General features: G+C 50.2%; 1 protein-coding gene and 1 long non-coding RNA gene across 2 annotated transcripts in view; one reads left to right on the forward strand and one right to left on the reverse strand.

The window, feature by feature from the left end:
• Positions 1–8,389, forward strand: part of GARNL3 (GTPase activating Rap/RanGAP domain like 3) — an 82,358-nt gene extending 73,969 nt beyond the window's left edge. Inside the window, exons 23-28 of the mRNA XM_088018828.1 lie at positions 556–663; positions 2,137–2,255; positions 3,420–3,558; positions 4,537–4,752; positions 5,987–6,113; positions 7,921–8,389. Of these exons, the coding sequence (XP_087874954.1) occupies positions 556–663; positions 2,137–2,255; positions 3,420–3,558; positions 4,537–4,752; positions 5,987–6,113; positions 7,921–8,098 (887 nt within the window). The 3' untranslated portion in view covers positions 8,099–8,389. The remainder of the gene's footprint in view (positions 1–555; positions 664–2,136; positions 2,256–3,419; positions 3,559–4,536; positions 4,753–5,986; positions 6,114–7,920) is intronic.
• Positions 8,390–9,459: 1,070 nt separating this feature from the next.
• On the reverse strand, positions 9,460–11,091 carry LOC148162456 (uncharacterized). The gene is made up of 2 exons (XR_015766897.1): positions 10,623–11,091; positions 9,460–9,722 (listed from the first exon to the last, which is right to left on the reverse strand). It is a non-coding gene; the product is annotated as an uncharacterized LOC148162456 (long non-coding RNA).
• Between the last annotated feature and the right edge of the window lie 343 nt (positions 11,092–11,434).

Here is an 11,434-nt window from a genome sequence, read left to right on the forward strand (position 1 = left end):
CACAGGTATATGACTTCAAGTTTTCCTAATAAAATGTGGGGAGGCGGGGAGCATACAGCCCCCACGTGAGGCTCAGAGCATGATCTACCTTGCAGGAGCGCCTCCTCCATGTGGGGGGAGCTCCATCAAGGGTACCTTCTCTGCAGTCAAGCTCACCCGTGTTCAAACCCTGCTCCCCCGTGTGGTACTTGTGAGACTTTGGACAAGCTGCGTCACCTCTCCTGGCCTCAATTTTCTCATCTGTATATGGAGCGTAATAACGGCATCTACTTCAGAAGGTTATTCAGATGAAATAAGCTGACGTGTTTAAAGCTCAGTGCCTGGCACCCAGTAAATCCTCCCAAAATGGCCGCCATGAGTACTTGCTGTAGTCGTGTCGCTCGGCCCCGCCCGCCTCCTGGCTGAGCACCTGGCGTCGTGGCGGTGTTGGCACCAGCTACGTGTGCGGACCTAGCAGATAGGACACTATCCTGGTTGCCTGTGTTTTCATTTATCTAATTACCAGCTCTAAGCATTGTCTCTCACAAAAAATGAGTCGCTATTGTTTTGTTGCAGACAGTTGCATCTATAAAAAGGTTTGCCCCTTTAATGGGGGCTCTTTTTTGGTTCAACCTTCTGCGTCAGATTTCCAGTTCTGTTGGAACCAGGCTCCTTACGCGATTGGTAAGAAAAACCTAGATCATTTTGCTCTTCCGCTCCTGCATAGACCCATCTGAACGGTTCAATCCCATGTAAGCAAACTCGCTGGCTTACTGCTAGATTGCTATGAGTTATGTGAGTCTGATGAGTACTCAGAGGGTTCTTTTTCCTTTGTGTTTTCCTGTTTGTTCCCCTTTTGGGGACTATTGCCATCCCCTGTGCCTCCCAGCTGTAAGCATGTGAGCATCTGAGAGCCGTGAAATCCCAGTTTTCAGCACTTGGGGATCTTCCTGTTATCATTTCATTTCTGGGCCTTCCTTTCCTTTTCTCACAATTTGAGAGCAGTATCTCCAGCCTTAAAATGCCAACTGACTTGTTGGAGAAGCACAATGCATTCTGCACCATTCTTATGTATTTTGAAGCTTGAAAATCTAGAATCACAGAAACGCAGGTACTTCACCTGCCACTGAAATATTAGGGAGTGAGTGGTAGTGCTTCCCTCCTTGGGGTTAAGGATCCACAGCTGGGCATCTGCCTGGTGAGAGTCGGCTCAGAGCCAAGAATGTTTGAATTAGTACTGTTTTCTCCCAAGACAAGTATGTGATCATAGGTGAACAGTCTGGAGTCTTGAGATGAGAACAGAAAATCCAATCCAGATAATGGAGGGACCAGTCAGCCCTCGGTGACAGACGAGAGATGGCCAAAAAAAAAAAAAAAACCCAAAAAGCAAAAACAGAAGGAAGGGTTAAAGACTGCTTTTAGATTTTGAGCCCCAGCACTGGAGGTCACTTGAGAGAGCAAGGCAAGAGGCATGGGTGTGGTAGGTCACCCCGGGTAAAGCCAAGGGAGTAGCGAGTTCACCAAGGAGAGAGCAAACAGAGAATAAGCTAGTGTGAAGGAGCATGGGAGCATGAAGTAGCCAGTGAAGAGGCCAAAGCGGGGAGGTCCCAGGGCAACCAGGGCAGTTGTGGGGCCTGGAAGTCAGGGTGTCGTAAAAACGATTTCAAGAAGAGGGGCCAACCTTTCACAGATAACAAACCCATTGACGCCACGGCGCCCTGTGAGGGACAGTGAGGAAGAAGACCCGGCCCTGGCCCAGGCATGGCAGGAGGAGCACAGAGGAGAAGGGAGCAAGTGACAGGGCATGAAGACCCAGGAAAGGCAGGGTTTCGGGGCCCAGCAGCATCTGCCGGAGGGGACAAGTGGGGGAATGTCTCTCGGGACTTGGGCGGGTGAGCCTCCAGGAGACCAGGTTATGCAACCGCAGTGACAAGGGGACAAGGAGAAACACAGGCAGTGCTCACCAACTTGAAGCAGAAGCTTGGCAGCTAAGAGGAGGCTGTCTCAGGAATGAGGCGCTCTCAGATTCGGGGGCCATGCCAGAGGAGGAGGGGAGATGGAAGTTTCTGGAGCAGTGAGGGCAGTTGTGGGACGGTCCAGCACCTCGAGAGCCACAAGCCAGCAGGCTGGCAGCTGACGCGCCCCGTTGCCTTGCAGTGTGCGCTTTCCCGTACCTCCTGGCCTTCACCACCGACTCCATGGAGATCCGCCTGGTGGTGAACGGGAACCTGGTGCACACAGCGGTCGTGCCGCAGCTGCAGCTCGTGGCCTCCAGGGTGAGTAGCACCTGAGCTCCAGGAGGGCGTGGATGCTGTCTCACGGAGTTAGGCCCCTTGTGTGCCAGACAGAGGGAGAGCATCCACACCAGAACCCCCATCGGGTTTTCGTGTGTGGCCCCCTCGGGCCCCCCTCGTGTGTGGTCACTCGGTGCTGGTAGCAGTTGCGAAGCTCTCAGGCTCTGGGCTGAAGAGAGGAATGTGCCATCAGCCTGGGTTAGGTCAGGGGTCCCCGCTGCCCCGAGGGACAGCCCAAGTCCAGAAAAGGAAGAGCTTGTGGTGTCGCGTTCTTCCTCTGCCGCTTTCCATCCTCAGCTTGATTTTTGTGGCCCTTGAAACATGGCTAACTGCCTGATCCATGCCTAGAAACAGAGTTTGAGCAAAACCAAGGGACACGGGAATGGAGATGACTTCCCAAGGTGCCTTTGTCGCTGGCACACAATCCAGGAGGTCTTGTCCTAGCTCCTCCCACACCAGCCCCACAGTCTGCCCCGTCCCTGCCAGGCCGCCATTAGGACGTCGAGCTTCCAGTGTGAAAGTTGATAGAAATAACCTCAAGAACCCAGATCATGGTAAACATAGTCAAAGAATGAGGAATGGTCAAATTCTGACATTTAATACCTTTGTTTTTAATATTATTTATTTAAGTTTAATAATGGCTGTGTTTCACTTGCAAAATCCCTGAAAATCGGCACTCATGGGTCAGCTACAAGCCGGCTCCAGCAACCCCCAGCTGTTCCCACCAGAGCCAGCACAGGGCGGGTGTGCGTGAGTGTTTGCTGAACCAGTGAATGAATGGTCCGTGTTCCCATCTGTAAGTGGACCCGACTGAACCCCAGATACTTTCCAGGTCTGACGCTGCGGGTGCCTGACATTCCTGTTAGGCAGGTGTGCGCTGGGTTGGGAAATGGCCTCTTTTCTATTGTGAATCAGGAGGCAGATAAGGGGAAGTGTGGGGGACTGAATACCCAGCAAAGGTCTGGGGTGGCGGTGCAGGAGTTTTGCTCTGGAAGCCCGCTGCCCAGGTGCGTTACCGCACTGCATGCCCCAAGGACAGAGTGGCCGAGCCAAGATCCGTTGCAGGCTTTGCAGTGATGACGGGGGGGCCATGGGTGCAGGGCCTCTAAGCCACGCAGCTCCCTAATGCTTTCTCTTTCATTCTAGTCAGATATATACTTCACAGCCACCACTGCTGTGAACGAGGTCTCGTCCGGAGGCAGCTCCAAGGGGGCCAGTGCCCATAATTCTCCTCAGACGCCCCCAGGCCGAGATACTCCAGTGTTTCCTTCTTCCCTGGGGGAAGGTGAAGTGCAATTTTTACTGTCTTATTAATAGATATCTCCAATCCATTCTGATTTCTTTTTTTTTTTTTTTAAGATTTTTATTTATTTATTTGAGAGAGAAAGAGCACAAGCAGGCAGAGGGTCAGAGGGAGAGGGAGAAACAGACTCACTGCTGAGCAGGGAGCCCGATGCGGGGCTAGATCCCAGGACCCTGGAATCATGACCTGGTGCCGAAGGCAGATGCTTAATGGGCTGAGCCACCCAGGCGCCCCTCCATTCTGGTTTCTCTAGTTCATTCTGAAATATTGACATGTGACTACTGCCTAACGAAGTCACTATTTAAAGCTATTTAAAAAAATGCATTCTGAATGCATTGGTTGCATTCTTAAGAAACCTGTGATAACAACAACAAAAGCGCATTATGAAAAGAACTGTTTCCATGGGGAGAAGGGAGTTGAGGGCTAGAGATTCCAACTTGCCACAGCAAAGGTGTCTTTCCTTCAGGGATGTTAATGATCTGGTAGGTTTTTATAGCCAGAAGGACAGAGTCCTACAACCTGTGGAGCACACCCAGCTTTCACTCCATCTGGATCTGCTCACGAATCCCAAAGGCCTTTGCTGTGGTTACGACTTTGCTCTGAGCACCGTGCTTTTCCCGGCTGCTCACCACGTCAGTCGTTACTTCTCCTGCCCCTGGAAGCACAGGGCACCCCAAGCAGGCAGGGTGCTGCCGCTGTCTGCCCTCCTGGGTGCTCTCCCCTCCTGGGCACACAGAGACGTAGCAGGTGCATGTTTAGCCATGTACCTGTGAAAACGGTGCCCTTAAAACCAAAGCCATCAGGCACCATCCCTCTGTTGCTCCGAAGGGGGTCTGGGAGGTCAGCATGCAGCCTAAATTCTTCCTTCTTGCTCACTGGGTTGAGGAACCAGAAGTCACCCTTGTAAATAGTACAGACTTTGCTTAAAGTTCTCATGTTCTTTTCTCAATCATATTTCAGGTGAAACTCCGTCCAAAAATCTGTACAAGATTCCACTCAGAAACCTTGTGGGCAGAAGCATCGAACGACCTCTGAAGTCGCCTCTGGTCTCCAAGGCCGTCACCCCGCCCACGGCCATCGGCCTGGGCATTGCTGCCATTCCCGTCACTCACTCCCTGTCCCTGTCCCGCATGGAGATTAAAGAAATAGCCAGCAGGACACGCAGGGAACTGCTGGGTAATGGCGGGCCGTTTTTGTGTTTTTGCTGTTTGTAAATAGGCCAGTTGGTTTCATCTTGGATGTTAATCATCCTTGAAAACAATGAGTTAAAAAAGAAACTTTCCCTTTATAAACCCATTATAGTGCAGCTACACCTGGGAATAGTATACAGTTTACCCACAACAACGATGTGTCAGTCTGTATTTATTGGTGTGGAAGGCTGCCCAAACCAGGTTAAAAGCAGAAAAGGCAGTTTACAAAACAATAGATCTAGTCTGACACAATTTCTTAAAATATAAGTATCTCTATATGTAGGATTTCCTAGAGAGTATCTAGAAGGATTTACAACCTCCAGTTCTCAGATAATGTGTTATATTTGTGTACTTGAAAGTTTAAATTCACCCTGTTTTTGATATTCGTGGTGCAGTTCACTTATGGCTTCCTGAAGCCCAGAGACCACGGGGACAGGTCTGTAGGGATGGCACAGACGTGAGATATTTGGTAGATCCTTCTCTCTCGGTGACACTGATGGGAGACCAGACCGGAAAAGCACGAAGTACCGTGATAGTCGTGCAGAGGCGAGACTGCTAGAAAGACTTTTGTTCTGAATTGTGAAAACAAAGTGAAGAAAAAGGAAGTGATGTGCTAGACCAGTAAGAAGTGGTTTGAAACCTAATAGGGACCTGCATGGCCTAAAACTGCAAGGACAGTTCACCTTAGGGCATCCCTGGCCTGCAGTCCTGTTTCCCGACAACTGGGGCAGGGATGCAGGCCACCTGACCGGGCAGGCTTTGACTCTGGCAAAGTCGGTCGGTCTTAGAGGTTGGTGCCTTCCATTGTGCTTTCAAAGTATGCATGTTGCTATTTTAACCCACTATGCCCTATGGAAGCTTGATCTGCCAGCCGCTGTGTTACAAACCACTGTGCTTTTCTGAAATTGAGCCTCAGAGTTGGAGAATTACAGTCTCCAGTGGTAGGATCATGGATTTTTCTCTCCTCCTCTAGACCCTTCTGAGTTTCCTTCCTCCCTCCCTCCCTTCCTTCATATATAATATATATATATTCTTTAGGATCAGAAAAAAAACCTTCCACCAACAAGAAAACCAGTTACTTTAAAATATATAATTTATCAATGCTTCCTGACTCTATCCCAATAATGCACCAATAGCCAACCAAGAAAAAAGACACTTTCTATCCCCGTGGCAGCCCAGTGGTACTAACCTCTGACCTGTGCTTCTCCCCTATAATCTAGGCCTCTCTGATGAAGTTGGACCCAGGTCAGAAGGAACACCAAAGCCCAAATCAAAAGCCCGGAAGCAATTAGAAGAAAGCCAAGGAAGCCCGAAGCCAGGGACAGCAAGATCAACTAGCAGTGACAGGTATAGGCCATCCCCAGCCGTCCCTGCTCAGGGTGGTGGCCCTTTGGGTCACAGCACTGCCATGAGGCCCTTTCTGCTGACTGATGATGCCACGGGCAGACAGTCAGCATCCAGCTCCTCTCTGAGGACCCCTAGGCTGGCCCAGGGAGGGTCTCAGGCAAGGGGGCAACCTCACTTACGATTCAGCAAATGCTCATAAAAATACATAGAGAGATTTTTTTCTTTCTTTTTCTTTCTTTCTTTCTTTTTTTTTCCTCACCAGATTGAGAGAGATTTTTTTAAAGATTTATTAATTTGAGAGAGAGAGAGCGAGTGAGCAAGCATGAATGGAAGGGGCAGAGGGAGAGGGAAAGAGAATCTCAAGCAGACTCCATGCTAAGAATGGAGCCCAACGTGGGGCTGGATCTCACAACCCCGAGATCACGATCTGAGCTGAAACCAAGAGTCAAATGCTTAACTGACTGTACCACCCAGGCGCCCCGACAGAGGTATTTTTAAATGAAAATGCTTAGTAGGAGCGACAGATCATAGGCCCTCTCCTAATGCTTCTGGTGGGAATAGAGCAGGTACAGCCTTTTGGGATGGCAGTTCAGTATCCCATGTCAATGAACGTTTGTTAAATCCCACTGATTTGTCCCCTAAGAGCTTCCGTGTCCCTCAAGCTCCTGTATGGAGGGTAAGGGGGCGCATGTCCAGGCTCCATTAATTCACTCAACACACATTCTCAGGGCACCCGGCCCTGAGCTGGATGTTGGGGATATGAAGATCACTCTCGGGGGGTCCACGGGCCAGAGGGGAAGGCCAACAAAACACTCTAGGAATTGCAGCATTCCGGGGTGGCAGGTGATGCAGAGGAATGAGGAGTGCCAGCCAACCCCCACCTGGAGCAGGGAGGCTCTCAAACACCAGGAAAGGCTGAGCCAGGTCCATAGATCGAGTAGGCATTAGCCTGGCCGAGAGGGGGCAGCACTCACAGATGCTTTAATCCCACAAACCGAGCCCCTACTGTGCGGCAAGTCCTGCCTTCCTGGACTTTACATTCTAGTGTGGAGACACAGACCATAAACCTGTAAACAATTAAGCAAATTAAATCGTCTCCAATAGTGACAAGTGCTGTAAGGAAATTTTTAAAAATGTAAGAGTTGGGGGGCGTGGGTAGAAGTTCTCCTTTGGGAAGCGGGTGTCAAGAGGGCTTCTCTGAGGAAGTAGCATTGAGCCAAGCTTTGATTAAATTAGAAGGAATGAGGGGAACCGCAGGGGCAAAGGCTCTGAAAGGCACGGCCTGTTGAGTGGCCAAAGGCTGGCCCGGGGGCTTTCACAGGCCAAATGAGTACTTGTTGAATGAATGAACCCCCTGAACTTGGTCAAATTGGTTTTGCAGCTATCAAGAGAGTGTCCTGAGTACAAGAGAAAAATCAAGGTGGGATGGGCTGGGAGGAGGCAGAAGGGTCCCCAGGGCCAGATCCTGTGGTCTGTGGTCCTGTGGGTAGGAGTTTCAGCCTTATCCTCAGGCCATAGGGAGCCCCAACCCAGGAGGGTTTTAGGCAGAGAGTGACATTATCCCAATTTGCCCTTTAGAAAGGTAAAAAACACCTCAGACACCTCCTATGTGTCACCTCTGGCCTATAAAACTCCCAACAGCCCATGAGGTAGGGCTGGCTGACTCCTGCATGTCCCCACCTTTCCCCACTAATGGGTGGGGGTGAGGGGATACAGGCTTTATGAGCTCAAATGAGCAGGAAACTGCCTGACAGAAGGGGCCCGGGCCACTAGTGCTCTCCAGGGATCCCTTACGTGACTTTTCTAGGATCACCACGGGCTCCTTGGAAAGTCCTTCTGCTCCAGAAGCCAACCCCGAGGGACGCTACCACTCGATGGGCTCTGACCAGGACCCTGTGGCGGACAGAGAAGGCAGCCCCGTGTGGGGCAGTAGCCCCTTTCAGCTCACAGCTTCCTCGGATGAAGACATTATTGACCTGAAGTAAACAGGGTCCGGATCGAGTTTGCCATCTTTCATTTTCTTATGGAGGTTTATACTCTTTAACCAGTTCTGACAGCATTTCTCAACAAAATGTGGCTTTTAGCCCACCCGTGATCTACTGGACCAAACCTTCTGCACACCTGGCCGGTTTGGATCTCTCCAATGTCCGGTGCCATCTTTCTTGACCTCTGTTTCTTTCTGTTCAGGAACCATCAGTCCCCTTGTAATAAAGGTAGTAGATTTCATTGAGGTTTTAGATTGAGACTTTGAATAAATCAAAAATGTTCATTCTTATTTACTGCAACCTTCTCTTGTATTTTATATACTTTGATGGAAAGATTATTTTTTCATTATGGTTTTGATTTATGTCACATATTGCGTTTCTTTTATAAAGAAAAGCCATTGCTTTTTAAATTTATCATAAATAAGTTTTCTTTCTGCACATTTGGCCCCTGTTGCTGTTTCAGTTCACTGAGTTTGGAACCAGCTGTGTCCCTGCCTGTAGACTTTCGAGAAAAGCTGAATGGTTAGTTCTTAGAAGCTCCTGTTCCCTCCTTGTGTCTCACAAAGCCTGTTAAGAGTCTTAAGATTATTTTGTTTGGTTTTGTAGTTACTCTGAAATCATACAGCCAGGCAATAGTCACTCCTTGTCACCAAAATCATCATCCTCAAATTCCCTTCTCATGTTCAGGTCTGCTTTGCTCTTCCACGTGAACCAAATGATTGCCCTTCTCTTGTCATCACTTGCCTTCTGTTGCCCCCTCCTCAAAGTGAGAAGAAAACGTGGGCTTGACCAAGTGCAAATGAAACCGTGAAATGTCAGCCTCTAGCCACGGGAGATCCAAGGGGGAAACCTAGTTGCACTGACACTGTAAAAATTTTAATCTGTGTGAAGGAGGTAATTTACCTTTGGCTTTAGTCTAACGGATTCCATTTTATTAGCTCTCTTCTTGCCTAAATTACCCACCAAAAGAAACTTTAAATCATTCCTCCCGTGAAAGCATCCCTGAGGTTCTTCTGCACGCGTTCTCCGGGAGTGCAGGGAGCTGTGTTTGACATGACCTTGACTGGACAGATTTTACAGAAGTTTGGGTCCTACCTCCTCATGGGCCTTGCACACTGTGGGGAGAGCTCGCTTGTCGGCCTGTTGCACAACTGCCTCTGTGGTGTTTGTGCAGGAAACAGCCCAAAACGCTGGATCCAGTGAAGGCTGCCTGGTTCCCTTCAGCAGACGGCAGGAGGGCGAGAGTAGTGCCTACAGTGCTTTCTAGGTATAGCCAGGTATGCCCTCGCTGTAGTCAGCATTGCCGTTCCTCCTCTGTGTTTCCTTCTGCCCCTTATGCTGTATCGCAACCTCGTGAAAAGTTTTGGGAGTTAGATTTTATTATTATTGCTTTTCAAATAAGTAAACTGAGGCTCAGAAAGGGACAGTGATTTGAAACTCTGAGTTCTCTGACCCCAGAGCTCTGTTCTCTCCCCTGTCCACCATGCAGAGTCAGGCTGAGTGCCTTGTGTCAGTTGGATCTGACTGGTGTTTTTCATGTTAAACTAATTTGTAAGCTTTATGAGTTTGTGTGTTCTTTCTGTCATCTTTTTTTTTTTTTTCCTGGAGTTTCTTGCTTCTCGGCCTGGAATAAAAAAAAAAAAACCCAGGGTGATTTAGAACATTCTTCCAAAGAAATTGGAAGCATCAGAACTGCCCCATGATTTGACAAGAGTCAAAATCTGAGGAGTGAATGTAGAAAGGGCAAGAAATGGACCCTACTAATCAGATCGATGGTGATCAGCTTATAAAAGGGGCATAGGAGCCTGCTCTGGCAGCAGTATCTGCTTACAAAGGCCAAGAAGTGAATGCTGCACCCTTGGGAAGCGAGCCCACCAGCCAGGGGGCAGGAGCAGGTTTGTAGGGGCCTGTGGCTCAGAGGGCTGGTCCTAGCTGGGCTCCCTGGGGCATCCTGTCTGCATAAGCCCTTCTGCCTAACCCCCTGGCTGAGTTACTGCACTGTGTAAATGCAGCAGTTTGCCCATGGAGTTGGAGGCATTCGTCCACTCTGCAAACACCAAGGGCCCACTGTGTGGAGGAAGAGGTCACATCCATTAAGGGAGGGAGGGAAGTAAACAAGTGATCACAGGGCAGTGATAAGTGCTCGGATAAGAATTTATAACTCGCGCACAAGATGCTGTGGAAGCATAGAGGGGCGGTTGCCTGTCTTTACAGATAGTACAATCAGGAGCCTGCACTAGGTTAAACAACTTTCGTAATCATATGGGCTAGCATTTGAGTGCTTCACATGTGCTTGATCTTTCGTGTACACTGCCCCTGCTTAAAACCCTCCCGGAAGGTAGATACTGTCATCCCCACTTAGAGATGAGGAAACAGAAGCCCAGAGAGGAATTAGAAGCCAAACCTCTTACTCTCATAGCCCTGGTACTTTCAAGAATTACACAGCACTCCACCTCAGCTGCCTCATCCAAAGAAGGGCTGGGTACAGATGGCAAAATCCTTCAGAGCCCTGACATCATCCTACCTGCAGCAGTCACTTGGGTGCTCAAGAAGTTGGCTATTAATAGCCGCAGGAGACTCAAAGACGGCAGGTGTTAAGATGAAGATTCAAGAGTCAGGATGACCTGTGAAGTGAGTGGAACTTAACAGGAAGCCTAGGGCTCACCATTTAAGCCCCGATCAGTCACACATATAAGGGCCCTGCCCAATACAGGTCCTCAGCACCTCGAGGTCCTGGTGGTTGTCGGCTCGTAGCCGTCAGCGATCTGCGGACTCCGAGTTATGACCGGCACCGAGATGGGCTGCGGCGCGCAGGGCCATGCCTCCGCCCCCGGCAGCCCAGGTTCCGCGAGGAAAGAGAGCGGCCCGGGACAGTCGCTTGGAGACATTCCTCCCTGCGGCTGTCAGTGAGCTGAGCTGGGCCAGGCGCGTTGAACCCCGGCCGCAGGGCACCGGTCAACGCAGAGCAGGAACCGCAGAGCCGACCAGGCAGGACAGACGCAACTGCCCAGAGTCGGGGCGGGAAGTCCTGTGGGCGGTGCACCTGCCCCACCTTCGTCCTGCTGGTAGCCTCATTGGTTGAAGCTTGACTGAGAGGCGGCTCCAGGAGCAGATGCGATCCCCGCCTTCCGCCCTCATTGGCTGGCTCCGCCTGAGGCAGCTTTCTGATCCCGCCTCTGGGTTCGCACCACACTCCTATTGGATGGTTCTACTCCAGGCCCACACACAAACTCCGCCCCACCTAAACATTGGCTCGCCAGGTCCTAGGGGCGGATCCAATGAGCTACGCCAACCGGCTCTTTGCTCCCATTGGTCGGCTTTGATTTGGAGGGTGGC

Source organism: Eumetopias jubatus, unplaced genomic scaffold (assembly GCF_037043125.1).
Source record: "Eumetopias jubatus isolate StellerSeaLion01/CBP00866 unplaced genomic scaffold, mEumJub1_p1.0 scaffold_15, whole genome shotgun sequence".
NCBI lineage: Eukaryota > Metazoa > Chordata > Mammalia > Carnivora > Otariidae > Eumetopias > Eumetopias jubatus.